Below are 19,752 nucleotides of genomic sequence, written 5' to 3' on the forward strand. Positions count from 1 at the left end.
GTTTTTGTTTACCATATATTTTGTAACACTCAATCAAATTCTTACTTCAGGGGTGATAGTTCAAAAAGTCACAAGAAGAAAAATATAGAACAAACAGTACAAAGGTTCTTAATTAAGAAACACTAATATATTGCATTACATTCAGTAAAATTAATAATTAATGAGCAAGTTGTTTTTCACAACTCAAGATATAACTAATTGTTATTTTACATAGTCTGAAGCTGTAACCTGAGATTCTGAGAAAAGTGAACAAATAAAAATTAAAAAAATAAAATCACCAAAATAACTCAATTTCCTGGTTCAAATATAGTTAAAATATAATGAAAAAAATCTATAGCTAAGAATAAAGAAGAACAGCAGCTTTGAAGATACAGAGGATTTTCCATTCCATTCTTCCAATCAGTATTCCCGAGTTCTGTATCAGACAATACCTCGTCTGGAAGCATTAATGCTGAGCCCCATAAGTTCARTGTTTTGCAGGGAGAAGACTCCTTCATTCACTATGTTGTAGACAATATAATAMCAATACACATTTATTAAACTTGCTACATAGTCATTACTTAGGGAAAATAATTTCTTAAAAACAGGCATATCCTTTACTCAAATAAAAGCAGTAGTTCTGAAGTCCCTAACGAGGTACGTACAGATTCTATTCCTCTAAAATTTAGCCTTCATCTGTTCACTGAAGCAGCACTATACAAATCAGCTTGCAGCTATTTGCACAAATGATCTCTCCTAAAACAGCTAATGTGCATCCATGTAATTTTCCATACATCTTAAATTACATTCTAATTAATACCTGGACCTGAATACCTTTTCTTCCGCAAAAGAAGGAAAGTATAGATCCTAAATCCAACTCCAAAGCTAGAAAGCAGGCCTATCTGTAATATGAACTATTACAATAGGTTATCTCCCACACTATTATTTATTAGTGTAAAAATCTGGATATACTTCTCCTTGGTTTAGGAAAAAGTCTTGCAGAAGACTGGGAGAAGAAACACTACTTAACCGTTTTAGAGGTTAATATGAGGTTCAACATAAGAAAAAGGGCAGACCAAGAAGATTTAACTTTTTTTTTTAAGCAAATGGTATTTCTCACAAGTATAATCCATACCTCAGATATCTTCAACCCATTTAAAAGTACCACAATTTGTTTTCAAATAGATAGCCAACACAAAAGTACATACAGATAGAGAAGAGCTTCTAAGGCAAAGACACCAGCAAGGAAAATGAATGAATTCCAGGGTGAACTTCCTATCTAATCACCTGAATATTTTTTTCTTTTACTAAAGGTAAATATACTCATATATTACAAGGGTAATATATAAGAAAAGAGTATCATAGCCTCATTCCCACATCTGAAAATAAATCTCAAGAACTATATTACTCTTACTGTTCACAAGTATCAAAACAGAAGTAATCAGATTCATCCCATTTATATAACTTTGGCAGAGACATTAAAAACATGTCTCTCTGGAGTGTCTTAAAATCAAATTGATGATCACACTATGAAGATGGAAAGACCTTACAAGTATGTTTCTTGGCAGTCTTGAAATATAATGTATAAACAGTTTGCTACTCAAATCAGTGATGGTTTGTGGTGCTCTCCCCATCTTTTGTCATAGACAATGGGATGAGAAGGTGCTTTGAGTGCACGCTATTATTAGGCCATACACTTTCCTTTTACAGCTGGAACTTTACAAAGGGAAAGCACCAGAAATGCACCTTTTTTTTCCTTCACTGTACTGGAGTTGCTGTCTTGCTCAAAATCCCAGAATATGGGGACTGAGGAACTAAAGAACCAAAATGAAAGATGGCTGGGGAACAAACTCAGCAACATGTTTCCTATTAAACACCACCACCACACAATCTTCTTTATTTCAAGATAAATGCAAGCACTAGCAAGAAGCTTTAAAAAACTACCAGTATTTTCTAGATGTATCTACCTTTTTTTTCCCCCCTCCCTGAAAAGCAGGGGACACTTGCACTGCAGACCTAGTTGACAAAAAGGTAGCTGAAGCTAACTGAAACAGCTCTTTAGTGCAATCTAGTGTTTTTAAAGGTTAAAGTTATTGAGACCAAACTAAGTTATTTGACTCAAATGACAGACCTAAAGGTTTTGCAAAGATATGCTCCTCTTCTTTCATATATGAAGCAGAGAGAGAGAGTGAGCAGAGAGAGAGAGTGTTTACTCTGAAAGAGGATCCTGACATATACTGGAAGGCTAAGGCGGCAGTCTCTTCATTCTATTCCTGAGAATTTAAAACAGAAAAGAAGGAAAAGAAAAGTTCAGTGGTGTAGTGCTGGATGAAGAATTTGTGGACGACTACTATAGTATTTAGGAAGATTTTGAAATACTTAAAAAGAACGTTAAAGTTTAAAGAACCAGATTTCTTTTAAACCTTAAAAAGACTAATCCATACTCCAATATTTCTTAAAACACACTAAATGATTCTGATGATAATAATTTTTTAAACAGACGCCATTTCCAAATTAGTTTTTTGAAGAAAAAAAAAAAAAGAAAATGCTGTAAAAGAAAAGGCCAGCTATGATATAGATCCACTCCATATCATTACTTTAAAAGTGCTGACAGCATATATAACAGCATCTAATCTAATATTCTCTAAAACTCATCATAAATCTTTAAAAGGAAACACTTTTCAAATGTTGCATTGTATTTGCGCTGTCATTTCAATATGAGCTCTCCCTCTATCCTTCACCATTCAAAATTGCAACATTCTGGAAACATAGTGTGTTCTTTACTGAGGTCTACAATACTGCTGCTGTGTAGATGAATGGTCCCAAGAGTCTTATTCAGGAGTTTGTTACGGATTCTTTATTCCATTCACTCAGTCTTATWTTGAATAGGTATTTATATTAATAAGGGCATAGAAGAAGTGTGGATGGAGATTTTGAAGCCTTACCTTAGCTCTGACAAAGACAAACATACATTAGGTGAATAAGGATAGACAGTCTAACATTTTGTCTAGAGAAAATTAAAGATAATATAAGTTAATCATTTCTCCATTTTACAGGTGCTCCCAAAGTCACTGTTATTGACCCAGGGGACACACTGCTGTGTCCCCTTAGCAGCTGACTTCTCTAAAGCTCTAGTAAAGGCAATGGAGAGAAAGACCAAAGATGCACCGTGAGRACTCCACTCAATACTGGAGCGCCAGTTGTCTGTGCATCTAATTCCAGATCCATGCAGCTGTACCTAACACACACACAGAAACATACAACAGTTGGAAAGACTGAGTTATAGTTATCTAAAAACTGTTTAAATGAGATTTACACACAAAAAGGCACATTTTGTTAGGCAGCTGCCAGATCTGGGTTCATCRCAGCAAAAGGCAAGTGCAAGATCCTGACGCATGAGTCAGGAGATCATTTTCTTTTCTCTGCACTTCTCAGTTTTCAGATGCTTAACGTTTAATCAATGTTTTGGAAAGATCCATGGGTTTAATTTAGCAGTTCAAACTCTCCATTAATTATCTGTTTTCTTTTGCCAATGAATTATACATGTTTATGAATATTAGCCACATAACTTTACCAAAATGTCATCTGCACAAAAATAAAAAAAAACCTCCCCTAAAAAGAAATACGACTATATATAGGTTTATTGCATCTAGTAAGCAGCACAGTGTTCCACACTAATTTTTCAGCTTAGTCCTACCTATACCTGGTGGAGTAAACTAAAGAATATCAAAAACTACATTCAGTTATTTGCCTTAAAAATTAAAGTAATAACTCAAGTATTACTCAGTAAAGGTTATGTCCTAAGAAATACGAATATAAAAATAGCCTTAGAGGCACAGCAGGCATGCACTTAATCTAATGAAATTTAACATTCTTGATACTTTTTTCTCCCTCAGAGGGCTTCCCTAAGTAAATAGGAAAAAGAAAATATAAGTACTGAAGACAATTATCTGTAGTTTTAACAGGGCCTCCAGAACACACACACATTTTAAAATAAGGAACATCTCAAAAATAAAAAGCCTTCAGAAGTGCTGATAATAAGTATGTAGATTTCAACTATAATTTGGATAACATTAGCACCTGAACCACATGTTCTACACAAGTAAAATATACACTAAAAGGAAGCTTTGAGAACTTTTTATAAACATTTAAAAATTATTTTCCTCCCAAAGTACTTTTCTTTAATATTAAATTTATTGACATAATCAACCCCGCAAATTAACAAGCAAAATTTGTTGTTCTGAAGCATGCAACTACATCAGCAAGCCAGGGCATTTTTGAAATATACCATTCAAATTTCTGCAATCTAAATTAAACACCTACAACTTAATGCGATGCACAACTTCCATAACATTTCAAACATTTCTAAGTAGTTTACTGTTCAACACTAGGTCCACTTTTAATTAAGCCTAACTGCTCTTAAATTGACCATTATTCCAAGTCTTCCCAACGGGCAACGGCACAAACTGAAACACAGGCAGTTCCATCTGAACATGAGGAAAAACTTCTTCACTGTGAGGGTGACAGAGCACTGGAACAGGTTGCCCATAGAAGTTGTGGAGTCTCCTTCTCTGGAGATATTCAATACCTGCCTGGATGCGATCCTGTGCAATGTGCTCTAGGTGACCCTGCTTGAGCAGGGGGGTTGCACTAGATGATCTCCAGAGGTCCCTTCCAACCTCAGCGATTCTGTGATTCTGTGATTCCCCAGAAAAAAGGACCAGAGCTAGGAAAAAGAGGACCAATGAACAGCAAAACATTTAAAAAGTGAAGAAATAGAACTGTTCACTCTAAGGCACTAGATTTAAAGGGGGAGAGAGAGGGGAAAGAGTTTAAGATTTCCCCTTACTACTGTTGTACCTCATAAAACAGAACATTTTGGAAACTCCTCAAAAAAGCATAAAAAGCTGATGCAAGAAGTCCAGACTTCTGTTTTCAACTTTGAGAAAGTCCCAGAGCTAAATACATAAATATATCATTAAGTGTCCAGTTTTCCAAAAATTAAGTGGATCAATAATCGAGAAGTCTTTTCTATTTACAGATGCAGTGAACAATAGTTTCCATTGAACAATGGAAACTGATAACAGAAAGAATTAAGTAAAGATGTTCCACAAAAACACTAATGAAACCTTATCAATTGACTCTTCAGTGTCCATGTGCTATTAAAAGATCAACTTTTTTTTTTTAAAAGAGGCAATCAGCCTGAAAAGCCAAAACCAAAACATTAAACTTCAAGCAATTAATTGTGCCATCTACTTCCCCAGCTTTGAACATAGCAAAACCAATCTCATAATGAATAAATAATCACTATAATATACAGAAGTCTGAAAAGGGGGCGACCCTTGAATTTATCATCCTAGAACTTGTATTTGGCAAGAAGATACTATCTAAATATATACATATACGCACACACACACACATATATACACACTTTAGTCTTGCAGAGAATGACATACTGAACCCCTGAAGTCTCTGCTGTCTGTCTGTATTTTATTGACTAAAAGTCTACCCTTCTCTTCCTCATCACTATATTGTTGGCAGTAATGCCAGATCAGTAAATGGAGAACAAAATTTTAAGACAACTAGAAGTGTGAATGGATTGGTTATCAGTCATGATCCAGTAAAGACATTACGGGTGTCTTCTGAGATATTGACTCTACGTCCTGGACAGTAATTTACCAACCCCCCCTGAAAATTCAAGGTAAGTTCACTCTTTATAATAACATCAGCTAATACATGTCTTAGATTTCTTCCTCTCACACTTCCAGCTTGTTATCCTCAACATAAGCCACTGCGCTGGATATATTCCAAAATTCTCTTTTCAGCACCATGGGACAGAGCTCCTCAGTTACATTACAGAAACTTCAGCACGAAGGACAGAAAAGTTTGCACAATGAATCATTGCCTTTACCAAAAAAAAAAAAAAAAAAAAAAAAAGCAGGGGGGGATTCTAGTGGAAGGCTCAGACTACAGAGTTTGTCTTATATCATTCCTAGAATCAGATTCAGTAAATGATTGTACAGGTAAGCAGCCATCTGGTAAAACTGATTTACACATGCATCAATCCCTATTACCTTTCAGTAAACACAAAACACAAAGCTGTTGCATTTGCACAAAACAGCACAAGAAATCTGAAGCAGAGTTAACAGTGCAAACCTATTTAATGTTAAGCATAGTGCAGTATTTCTTCATTTTGCTGCAATTGTTAAAATACAGTTCTTCAGGAATGTAATTAAAATAAGATATTAACTCATCTCACACTGTATCCACAGAATTGAAAACTTGCAAGTTTTACTGCTGTTTAGTATGCTTCATACATACTTTTTCATGTAAAAGAATTGAGAAAACAGGTTTATAATCAAACACACTCAGGTTTTTATTTCAATTTCTTCCTAGATACTATTGTTTCAGCTATACAATTTATTTCCTGAACATAAGTATATGAACAATAGGAGYATTTAAATAGATTGTTGAAGTAACTGTGTACTACATAATATGTAGCAAGATTATTATTTGAGCAGTTTCTGAAAAACTAGGTACTGACGGGCGAGTGAAGAGTTAACAGGACTGAAGTTTGTCAATTGATATGCAGAAGAACTGATAGCACAAGAGCTGACCTGCACAAAGCTGCTGAACAGAGGACTTAACAGGACTAAAGCCGTCTACCAACCGATATGCGCAAGGATTGATATGTATAAGGCTGCGGAATGGCAGCATTAACAAGACTGAAGAGGTCTGCCACCTGGAATCTGCACGGACCCCCGGGGAGGGAAGAAGCAATACGGAGGTGTTGTGGTCTTGCCTCGCTAGCAGGGTCCCCCCAAGCAGACAAACAGACAGTCCTGTGATTGCGAAACTCGCAAAAGTCAGCAAAAGCAGTGTTTGCCCAGAGCCCCAGCCGCATAAAAAGAGACTTGGGAGCTAGGAGAGTTTGAGCAGGGACGGGAACGTGACCTGATCATCCTCTCTGGCTGGACCGTGAGTATCCGCSCCCCTCCCCTTTTCCTGGGACGCTGGGTTAAGGTAACTCCTCGAGGTTGAGAGCCCTCTCACTAGAGAGTGAACAAGAAAGCTTTCAAGTAGGGATAAGCAGTGCTTCCAATTAATAACGCAGTAATCGACGGTTTCAGGTTATCCTTTCTAAATTAGTAACTGATGGTTTTGTGTTATCCTTCCTAAATTAGTAATCGCATTATTTTAATGGATGTTACTAATCCAAGAACTTGTGTGAGGAAATAAACATCTTTTTTATTATTATTATATTACTGTCTCAGTCGTTGCTATCGAACCTTCATAGCATGACAGYGTGACAGGTACAATATCAATTTTGAATTGATTAACAGTAATACTTTTTGTCTACTTTCCTGGCTTAAAAAAAAAAAGTTAAGCATCAATGTTAAAATCTTTCACAATATGAACCAATGCTTAATATATCTAATATCTTCTAAAGCCAAATTCATATGTTCCACCAAATACATATGAGAAAGATATTCTGCCAAATTGCACATTCAGTTGCATTCTGACTAATCAACTAAAAATAGATTTAAATTGTGACACTGGAAAACAGTTTCCATATCCCACTGCTTTCCATAATTTTTACAGTTCTTACATTTTCTGAGCAATCTTTCAGGTTGAGCATCAACCCCAAAAATGGTCAGGAGCCCTCAATTATTTCATAGGTTTCAGTTTAATATCCATTTTGTAGAAAATGAAATAAAGACTCTTACCTTTCAGGATAGTGATAAAAAGCCTAAAACTTAAGTAACAAACACTGAAGGTACAAACCAGAAAGAAAAGGGAGAAAAAGCAGTTGAAGTCTTTGGGAACTTGTTTTTCTCCAGTTTGGTTCATGATTTCTGATTACTCAGATTCACTAATCCTGCGATGATAGATAGCATCTAGGAATCTAATGCCAAGAGTAAATTTCAAAACAAAAAAAGCAACCTCCACTGGATGACTAGCATTGTCTGAGCCTTTCTTGCCAACTATTTCTACTATCCCTRCTCAGCTTCTTGCCTCTCCCAAACATTCCCTAACAATTCGGACACTACTTTCTTCTTTAATAAATAATAATAGTAATAATAACAGAATTTCCTTGATTCTTATCTATTTTCAGATTTCTTGTTATCTATAAGATCAGCTTCATGCTTAGCAGTGTGAAAGCCTATGACATTTATTTCCTTAAGTGTCAACTTCAAGTACTTGTTTTTGAACATCTGAGCTTAATCCATCTACTCTCAGTTCCATCCATTACTATGACAGTTGCAGTAGAACCAGCTGAGTACTTTCTACATCTTTATTACAAATTCTCTAATATTTTTATGAGTTTKAACTCTAATTATCTCCAAGAGTTATTTCAACCACATATTAGTTTCAAAGACAAAGTAATTTGGGCATTTAAATAACCTTAAAGAGAACATTCATGTAAAGTTGAGTGCCTCCCTGCATTTTAGGACAGAATCAACAATGTTGTCCCATCTAAAACTGCATCTCGGTTAGTGGCTACAGCTGGCAGCAGCTTGGTTGGACACAGATGGCCACCACCTGATGCAGTAAGCTGGCCAGCTCAGTTTGGTGTTTTGACCTCCATCTTTAGTTTCCATCAACTTCCATGGACAGGAACTTAATCTTTATGCTGATTCATCAGAGGGCATTCCTCAAGAAAACACAACATCCATTTCGAAACTGAAAGTAACACAACATTAACTCCTCTGTCCCCAAACACGTACTTGAAAGTGCTTACTTGCTAACATTCACAATGATTGCTAAAATGAAAAAACAGGATTTTCACAGACATGAAAGGGCTTAAACCTAAACTTTAGGGGTTTTTTTGTTTTTTTGTTTTTTTTTTGTTTTGTTTTTTTAAGTACATTGGTGCCTCTACAGTCACCTTCACAAAGTCCAGTCTATTAGAGAGAGTGTGATGTGGACATGTGGAGGCCCCATCTTAATAGTCACTCTGTAATCAAAATAAATTACATATATCAACTTTGGAAAAAAAAATCTCAATACTACATCACAAGCAGCATTTTCTTTAAACTCTTAGCTGTTGAAAACCAGTCTTTGCCAGGCAACTCCAAATCCAATACCAATGCATACGATGGGGGTCTCTAAGTACAGAACTTTCCTAAAATAATTTAGTGAACACAGACTGGTAGGAAAGAGACTGAAATCAACATAACTGTAGTATTTTATGTCATGAAACATAACTTTTACCTCTGTTCCTACTGTAATTACCCTAGGATCAGTGTACTGAAAACATTTATCAATTGACCAAGAATCTAGCTTGTTGACGGCTATTTCTTTATTACCTTTAATCTATCTGGAATTCTGGCCAAGATATCTCCCCAAGGAGTACACATCTGTGATAAACCTGACCTGCCACCGGATGTCATTGCTACTGCATAAATGCAGCTGGAAGAGCATTAACTGTATCTAGCTGTAAATTCTCAAAAGTTGCAGAAGAAAACACTTTAGTATGCAGAATAAACCCACACTTTGGAGAATCAACTCTTTTGTATACGATATATTAATTCTTTAACTTTTCCTGTAACATTTCCTTTCCAATACCCCAAAAAGGGATCACATCTGTGTCCCAAAGTCTGTATGGCTCAAAACTCAAAGGAAATTGCTTAGTTGGGAGAAAGCTGCAAAAAGGTCTTTAGATTAGAGCTATGCAAGGTAAGAAAAGCAAAGCTGCAGAAAAGGACAGGTTTGTTGAGGTAAGGATTGTTAGTAGGTCAAAGATTCAAGAGAAAAAACATGCAAAGATACAAAACTGTAAAGAAAAAAAAAATAAGATGACGACAACTCAGCACCATCAAGGAGCTGCTACAGCRAGTAGTGGAAGCCTACCTTTTCCCACCTGACAGATGCCTGCAAGGACAGCAAAGACTCTTCAGCCGTATTACTGAAAGTAGTGAGCGTACTAGTAGCTTTTAAATCCTACCTATCTTTTGTGTGTGTTGACCAGTAAGTAACTGCTTGGAGTTSAGCATATCCTGCTTAGAGTATCTTTGCACCTGATAAAACATGCCTGAATAGAGTCACCCAGAGATGTACAATAAGAACCCACACATGCCATGATAGCTGCACTTTGTAACTCATTCTGATATGCCAGCTTCCCTTAAATCCATTAAGCAAGGAACTGTAATCTGTAATAGAGCACCCCACAAGGCATCCACTTAAATCAACTTGAAATGCTAAATACRAAAGAGTGATTAAGTAGCGGTCTATCCTTTTCTTCCTGGAAACCAGCTGTTATAAATCATGGTGATGCTCCCACATAAGGCAACAGAATTTCAGTTCCACGAAAATTTGGTATTTAGAAGAGCTCAATATTCAATCGTAGGCTATTTAGCCCTTAAAATTTCTCTGAACAGCTAAGATATGAGAGTTTTGAGCCCAGACAGATATCTTGAGTCCTAACCAAACAGTAATTTCTGAAGGAACATTTCCCARTTCAGTCCATCTACTAATAGTAGGCCAGTGGAAGCCTTCATGCAAAGATAAAGTGGGAAAGCTGGTGACCAGAACAAAAGAGAAAGCTTCAGATAAAGAACAGCTGTTTAAGGAAAAATAAATAATGACCTTAACACAGGCTGCAGGAAAGGATCAACATGACTTAATTTAAGGAGTTAAAGTCTCAAGTAGAGTGAATTAATATCTCTAAATGTCAACATCAATGGACCTTTTCTTCTTGTACGATAAAGCCTGAGGTCTATACAGGATTTAAACACTGGGTGGCAGAAAAGGCTATTGTCTGTGTCCAAACAGGTGCACTGTGCCATTTCAGACGCAAGGAAGTACCCAAGGTATCCGCATGAGGCTGGAACACKGCATGGAACTAAACCTACAGGTAACCCACACTGTTGTGGAGAGGCAGCTGGAGGACTGGATATCTAGAAGAGGACTAAACAAGCGTTTAGGCACCTGCATCACTCTCCAGGTAACCGCTCTACTTCTGTTGCATTGAGGGCAGGCTAAAAGCAGTTTCTGAACCATAAGAGCTTGTAACTCATTTTAAGGGAAACCGAAACAAGTGTAAAACACTGAACTACAACTTGCAAGAGTTCAAGCACTGCTTCATGAGCAGTAAGACCAAGCTGAAGGGAAAATTTGGTTAGACAGCAGGGAACCGGTACATCTGTTGCCCTGATGCATATTCTGTGGGRCAAAGCACTGATGCTCTGAGCCCTCCCTATAGTGTTTCAAAGCACCTTTGACATGAGCATCACTTGAGATGTATTGGGCAAAGCTTCATAAAACTGAACAGGGCAGAAAAGGCTAAAGGAAATAACTRAGTCATAAGATGGGAGAAATCTGTTAAGAGAAAATTGGAGTTCCTTTACAACATTTATAGCCTTTACCCCCTAAAACAGAGGAAAAACATACCACCAACAAATACAACCAAAACAAAAGCTGTACATGGATGGGCCAAAGGATTCCCACTGGTTACAGTTTGGTGACAAAATAATACACCAGCACAGAAGAGGYAGTAAAGCATGGAAACACAAGACAGCCTAAAAAGTATTGGGAACATGGCCAGAGAAAAAAAAAAAGCCGCAAGACAGAGTCTAGGGCTGACTGCTGGCCCAAAGAACCCAGTAATAACCATCATCTCCTGTTGATTATACTGCTGCAGTCAAGGAAGCAGGACCTGGTAATTAAAAGCAGGATGGAAACCAATTCCAATTCCTGTGATGAATTCTTCTCCTAAATTGAGTATGAACTTTAAATTTTGCCCATGTGCTCAGGTTTATTGCTGAAGTTCATCTTGCACACATAAGTGTAACAGGATACCTATTGTCCCTTAAACTTGAATTAACTGTAAAATCTAACAAAGCCTAATGAGAAAAGTGGAATACAGAGACAAAAATAAAATAGACACCCACAACAACAACAAAAACAACACACAACACTTAGATTTGAACAAGCCTGGAAAAGGCAGCACCAGTTAACACATTTTAATTAGGTACTGTTGAAGAAAAAACTTGTCTTTGCTAGGTAATAGCTTTCAATTCTTTTAAAAATGTTTCTCTGATTAGTATTTTAGACACAGTTTTGGGGGGGGGGGGAAGAGATTCTCCCTTCAGCAGTATAAAGCCTCATTTTAATAGGAATCATGACAAAAGCTACAGAAGTTTCTATTTTAAAAATGTATTGTTAAAGTAAATGCCATCCCCACTCAGGGTTAGGGGGGGTTTTGGCGAGGGTAGGGAGGGGGATGGAGAAAAGGAAGATTCTCCAAATCATATTTTATGGAGGGGGAAAAAAAAAATCCAGTTTCCAGATTGGGGCAGGAGAAGGGGAGAGAGAGGAAAAATTTAAGATTATGAAAGTGGAAGCTTTTTAATAAAAACTTTCTGATTCAGGAATGAAAAAGAATAAATATTTCTTTTTTAATTAAAAAAGGAAAGTAGAAAGAATTCTTTTACTGACCTGGTTATTTTCCCCAAAAATTCTTATTTTACTGAAATTGAGATATTCCTCTCTTGACAACTTTAACAGGATAAAGATTTTAAAGGTCTTGGAATTTTTAAGGATAAATTATAAACAGTTTGTACAACAGTTACAGAAACACAGATTCAAAAAGTATTCTACTGCTTATTAAGTATTTTGCCTGGAAGTCCATATGACAAAACATGCTTTTATCTTCTTAAATTGCACGACTGTGCTAGACTTCTGAGACACAGGATCCAGGTTGTCCTTTCAACAGTTTTACTACAGCTTTTCTTGGAGCTACTYTCTATGAATATTACTAAGGATGCAGATCTAAGAGTATTTAAATTACACAACTGATACAGCCTGTTGATTTTGCTTTGTGTGGAAATAAGATCTTTGCCACCTTCTGTTGTAGTAAGTATTCACAGTCATCTTCCTAGAAAACTGAATAACCTTGCAAACCTTGTGAGACAAATTTCTCCAGGTCTTGGCTTTCACAACAAATGCAGACAGATTAAACTGATAAAGCARTTGTTTCTTAATCTCTTTCATGGCAGAGAATTAGTTTCTCTCAATTCCAAAGTAAATCTAGCATTCTTTGTATTTGATGTTTAAGTACCTGTAGATTTAACAGTTCTTCCCACTACAGCAGAGGAGGGATTTAGTACAAGTATTGTACATGAGAGAAGTTTATACAAGCTGAAGAGATTTGTTTCGGTAAGCAAGTATTTCTGTATACTATTCAATAGATTATGTTTGGTGTCATTTATTTTCAGAAAACTTTGAACATGTGTAAGCAATCAAAGTCTACCCCATGGATTTTTATATGCTCTTCTCTTTCAGACTAGAGCTGCTCTTTTATCAGTATGGAAATTAGCATGCATGTCAATCAAATGGAAGAATATAACAACTTTTTCAATGAAATGTCAGTTCTGGTTCTTTCCCAGTTCTGTGTGGGACCTGTATATATCCCCTCCYCCCCCAAAAAAGTCAGTTTTTTTTAAAAACTATTTCTGAGTAACCTAGAATAAACACAATCATTAGATCTTTTAAGCCTTAAGCTTTGACTATAAATATATGCAAAATATTCAACGTTTCAAACATCAAKATTAAAGAAGTTTTTTATGACAAAACACAGCTCACTGCATGGCTTCCTGTACTTTAAGGAAACCCCTCTTCCCCCATCAAAGTGTAAAAAAGGAAGAGTGAACTTCTAGCATTTTACTCAAGGGAGGRCAGGGAAAGAGGAATGACATACAAAGGTCCCTTATTCATTTAGAGCATCATTTTTTGCTCATCAGTAAATAATAAATATTAAATTTCTCTAGTCTTAGCCATTCTCTAATCTCTTTTCTCCCCCTCATATCCCTTTTTCATTCCCATTTTCACCACTCAGTCTGGTGTCTATTCTTAATCATTTAATACCCCCCCCCCAAAAAAAAAAAAAAAAAAAAGCTATGCAGCAATGTATCTCCTCAACAAATATAGGCACATAGCACTGACCAAGCAGACCTGTGGAGGAAGTTCTTCAGTTCTCAAAAAATGGTTTACATTGCCAGGTATTATCTAGAAATCAACTTGCTGTTTCTTTCATTTACAAATCCTTCCAAAACATTCAATGCTAAAACCAGTTTCTTTCCCAATCAGAGCAACCTCCTTCTGCTTGGCATACAGAAATGGTGATAATTGCATTCAATTTATTTCCTCGCTAGAGAAACTGGTACCACACATTTGCTTGATTATACACAAGTATAAAATGTAATAAAATGTGAAATATCAGTGTATTGTTATTGTATAATAAAACTTGAAGATTGTCTGAAATGGAATTTATTTGAATATGGATTCAAAGATTAATAGGAAGCAACCCAAACAGGAAATGGCTGTGATCTGACATAATTAAAATGCATTTGTTATAATAATTAAATCACAATTCAAAAAGGCTATCTGAAATCAAAGCTGTCCCAAACAAAAAGTAAATTAAGAGCAGCTCATCCTATTAAGTAACATAAGTGCACAAGTCACTTATTACACTGGTCACTCAAAGTTTAATTGAAATTGTGAGTTACTGAGCAAGAGTCTCCATTAAATAGTTGACCTATGCTATGTAACATTACTTTTGCAAGAGTGACCTTAAASAGTTACAATCCCCATAAGCTATGAAACTGTCACACTCAAGAATATAGCCGATGAGTACAAGAAGAAAAATCTGTATCAGCAGCTAGCTGAACACTATGGCATTCTGATCCAAGGGGTAAAGATATCCACAATGCAAGCCTATCTGGGTAATAGCAATTTAATGTGAAAGATGGAGAGAAACAGGAAGAACAATCAACTGAACTCGCAGACACACAAACTTTAACAAATAACAGATTAAAGAGACCAGAACTCTTAAGTCATACACTGACAAGCCACTGAAGGAACCACTCAAGCGTAACCTTGAAGAGGTTAAACCAGAACTTTGTAACTGATAAGAAGGGAAAACAAGATTACCATGGGTTTCAAGAGGAAAAAGGCAAACATCAAGGAATAAGGGCATGTGTAGGAAYGTGTAAAATTCGTTAGAAAAATGCTTTAAGGAGGTTGTGGGGTTGTGTGAAACTTATTATAGGATGTTTATGGGAATAGTCAAAGGCAGGGAAAGGTGGTTCAGGGAGGAACAAGCATGGGAAATGGAAAAGAGAGCCACATGTAAGCTGGCTGCCTACATTTTTCTGGCCAAACACTGCACCTGATCACAGTCTGTCTTATCATCTTATTAAGCTTTACTCCTATTTATTTTCTGTTTAAGATTGTTTTTTTTGGCATGCATGTGTGAGATCTACTAGCTAACTTGAAGCTGGACTAGCCAGTGAATAGGAGAAGACCATGCCCTGGCAAGTCTCAAGGTTAGAGCTGGGGACTGGGTAAGACAGGACCAGGGCTGGACATGGACTCAAGCTCTGGTAGGATTCGAGGGACCTGTATATGTGAGTATGTTTGGGAATCCAGACTGAAGACTTGCATATGGTTCCACCGGTGAAATTCAAGCCTGATTAGCTAGAGAGGAGAAACAGGACTGGCAATCTGGGCTGTTAATGTTATGCAAGTGCACTCTGTTTATGTGGGCATTAYGTGCATATTATGTGGGTAAAGGCATTTTTCCTCTGTCTGTGTGTTAATCTGTGTGGCTGCCATGTTTGCATCACGTACCTGTGTATTTGCATCTTTGAAAGATATGCTCAGCCACACTGGAAATGAGGAACAGCAGCACCTCTCATCTAACAGATTAAGATGAGGGGGTTTCTCCTTCCCAAAGTCCACCAGATTTGTATACCCTTAACACAAGGGAGGCAGAACTATTCACCACTTGAAGAGAAAAGCACAAAGCTTTTTTCCCAACTAAACCAGCTAAGTATTCAGCACATGAAATACATCTCACCCCCCCACAGCACATCAGAGAACAGAAAGTAAACAATATTAATCATCATCGGGCACTAACATTTTGTTTGACACATACTGTATCTGTACTACCCAATCACCCGTGCCCAGAACGGGTCTCTAGGCACACAGCTCAGAACAGTCTCCATACATACTATTAAAGTTAAAGTTCCTTAGTCTCTATAACAGGACACCTGCCTGCTGCAAGTGGCCTCYGCTCTGCATTAACTGTTGATCCATGTCTAGAAATTACTCGGAACAAAGGCAGTTGGCCTGGGCCAACACCATACACCAGAAACCACTTCAACAATCTGACAGTTTGACGAAGAAATTTTCCTTGGTGTTTCTTATTCTCACCTATTTGACAAACACACACACACACATATATAAAATATAAATGTGTGCACATATGTATATATACATAGCCATAGATGACAAGAGGAATAACAAAAATAAAAATACTTAAAATACAAGACTAAATACATAGTAGCATTTATAAAGTAAGTGAATTGAACTCTGCATATACTACACTATTTGCCAAACTGGAACAGTCACTGTGTAGTTTTAATAGAACTGRTAAGAAATAATTATCACTAAAACACTTCAAAACCTTTTTGGTACTTACTTTGCATAGTCAAAAAGCCTGCTATCCCAGAGCTGATGAGTTCCTTTTGGACCAGAATGGAAGAAACAAGAATCTGTACCATCAAATTTGTTGAGACCRTCTTCAGAGTTTTTTGATGCGTGACTGTGCACAACATCCAGTAGAACAGTGATGCCCATCGAGTGAGCAACGTCAATCATTTCCTTCAGATCATCTGGAGTTCCGTAACGGCTATCAGCAGGAAAACAAACTGTATTGTGAGCGGCACGATGTGAACTTAAACTCACAGTACTTAACATCTCATTCTCAGTTAATTATAAATTAATGTATTAATTGTGTTATTGTAACCATACATTGTACACAAGTTCTTTTTTTTTCTAGCCTCTGAAGTAGTAGCTATTTATTACAAGTGGACAACTTTTTTTTTTTTTTTTAATTCTAAAATACAGTTAAGCATGCATGCACTTTATTTCAGAAACAGTTCCACCAAAATTTTACTCTTCCTTTCTAGTCAGCTGGGGGAAGCTAAAACATTTAATGCAATATAAAACATAACTAATACAAACTAAAGCTTCAGTTTAATGTTCTATACTTCCTCAGTTTGTATGAGACAGGAGTATTTTTGTATTACTGTAACAAAATAATCCATAACTGTTACAAACATGAATGTATATTCATGAAAGTCCCCAAGACACACTATCTGCTGCTGTCCTGCTTATTTGTTTTAGGTACTACATTATTTTCAAACATTTTTAAACAAAAATTTGTCTCCAGTCTGCAACACACATTTCCTTTAACTAATTAAGACAGGCAAACTTTCTGTCTATCTAAATTTACCCAGTTTGTCATTTGAGCTTCAACGAGATGAAAAATCACAACATTCCGGTTTATCATAATTTTCCTCAACAATTACCTTAATCTATTTTCCATCTATTTTCACCCTAGACCTCAAACYTAAGTGCAAGCACCTGTATGCATGGGAAAAAACTTAATTTCCTCAAAACATACAAAAAATCATGATTTTATTTCAAATAAGTTTATTACGGACAAGTACCATAAAAGTTCTCTGTGTTACTGTCATGAATTGCACAACACCAAAACCCATGCATGAAGAAAGCTGAAGCTGGACAAGTTGGCATATACTATGAAAACTGATGTTACTTGTAAACTTTTGTTTGTACCAYATATTAAATGTTTTTGCATAACAGCTGATAACTATGCCAAAATGACTTCARATTTACTAAGAGAAAGTTACAATAGTACCTAAGCCAGTACTTTCTTTCCATTAAACACTTCAAGTTTAAACATCTTCAGTGGATGGTGGGTAAGGCAAAAGAGCACGAAAGTAGTAAAAGTATTGAAACCTACCTGGATGCTGCAAAGAAGCTTGTGACCTGATAACCAAAACTGGCATAGTATGCATGTTCCATAATAGCCATCAGCTGAACACAGTTATACCCTATATAAAAATAAAATAAACACACACACACCCCTGTCTTAAGGACAGTTAAAAGAGGATTTGACTCCTGTGACATCAGTTCCAGTCTATGGTATCCTCTTATTTTAACTGATTCTAACTCTAATGTATGATTAATAATCAACAGTTAACTAAAGATCCAGTCTCTCTTAAAAAATAGTTCTACCTAATAGTCTATACTTCTWTGATCTTCCACTAAAAGTGGGAAGGTCAACTGGTCAAGTGATGTACATATAACTAGATGCATTAAATTGAATATCTCCATTTTAGCAAGCAATAAATGATATGCAAATATAATCTTAATTTGACTTCGGAATATTAACTATGCCAATCTGCGTGTCCTGAACTTCAGCTTCACTTTTGATACTTGCAGTGTTGATCATGAAAGGAAAAAAAAAAAAAACAAAAAAAAACACACCAAACCAAAAAGACTGACTGATTACATGTATTATAACATATGCTTTATGGAGTTTAATTTGTTTTTGTTCTCAGTTTACTGAAGAACCAAGGCAGCACAGGAGGATAGGGGACTTTTGTCTCTTGTATGACCCAAAATATTTTGGTGTAATACTAAGGGAGGGAAATCTAAAGGGAAAACAACATACTGATGATGAAACCACAGTACTTAACCACACATCTTAACTAAGCTATCTTTAATGCCAGTGAATAAGTGCCCCAGCTAACTAGCAAATAAGGACTATCAGCAAAAGGYAACCTTCAGGTTTAATATACAGCCTGTTGAGACTCCCTCCACATACCACTTCTCTTTATTAGTTTAACCCAAACCTTCACATAAACAATATACTGTTTCTTTTTAATTGTGAAGCCACAAAAGTGTTATTTGAAGGCAGTTGGCATGAACTCAATTTGTCAGATTCATYGCTGTTTCATAATTCAGAATCATTGAACTTACTTTTATTTACAGCATTTTTGCAAATAAACAGTATAAATAGCATCAAATTAATTTCATTCTATTTGCTCGCTGTTTATCTTGCTATTTGTCATGCACATATTTCTACAAACTATTAATATCTTAGCATTCTTAAATACTGATGTCTTTAGGCTTGTCTTCATACTAAGACAATTCAAAACTAAAAGAATCAAGCAGCCCTTAAGAAAATACATTAAATAAAAAAATAAACAAACAAACAAACAAACCTTAACACCCAGAGCTTAATTAAGAACATTATYTACCATGTTCCATATGCCTAATCTAATTTGATATTGCTTTTATTTTGTGGCATATCACCACTTTAATGTCATTTTTCTTCCCCAAAGAAAAATCTGTAGGTAAAGCAGAAAGCTTTCGTAATTCTGTTAAACATAGCCTCCTGGAAAGAAGGAAATTCTTTCCCAGCAGGAAGAGAGCCACAGCTACATAATGCGATATCCACATTTTTTTGTTGTTGCGGGCTTCCAAATGTGCAAACTCATTCATTCTGCCTGCCAGCTCAGCTTTACTGAAAGGCAAAAGCCATGTTTTGTGAAACACTGACTTGAAAAGTTAGCCTAAGAAAAACAGGTGGCTTCTTCAGGCACTCTGGCAAATGAAGCCAAACAACAGACAAGCACAGCCACTATCCACAGAGATATCAACTATAGATGTCACAATTATTTTACATTTAAGTGCAACAAAATATACTTTATCACAAGGCAGTAAGAGCTAGCAAGTTCTAGTGTCATGTTACAGAAACAAATGCAATGACACTACAGAAAAAAAAAAAATCATTAAATAGAAATTGAGGTGAACAGTTTGCTATGCTCCTTGAGATAATCAAGCCGGCTGTTTCATATAGCCCCTTCAACATACTAGAAGTTTTTCTAAAACAGA

General features: G+C 36.2%; 1 protein-coding gene across 13 annotated transcripts in view; it reads right to left on the bottom strand.

Moving 5' to 3' along the window:
• Positions 1-19,752, bottom strand: part of GBE1 (1,4-alpha-glucan branching enzyme 1) — a 124,701-nt gene that overhangs the window by 38,579 nt on the left and 66,370 nt on the right. For all 13 annotated transcript variants that reach the window (XM_026076881.1, XM_026076887.1, XM_026076885.1 and 10 more), the window contains 2 exons: positions 17,813-17,903; positions 16,466-16,675 (listed from right to left, as the gene is read on the bottom strand). In XM_026076881.1, coding sequence (XP_025932666.1) covers positions 16,466-16,675; positions 17,813-17,903 — 301 coding nt within the window. The remainder of the gene's footprint in view (positions 1-16,465; positions 16,676-17,812; positions 17,904-19,752) is intronic.

The sequence above is a fragment of the Apteryx rowi genome, unplaced genomic scaffold (assembly GCF_003343035.1).
Source record: "Apteryx rowi isolate R43461 unplaced genomic scaffold, aptRow1 scaffold_441, whole genome shotgun sequence".
Taxonomy (NCBI): Eukaryota; Metazoa; Chordata; class Aves; order Apterygiformes; family Apterygidae; genus Apteryx; species Apteryx rowi.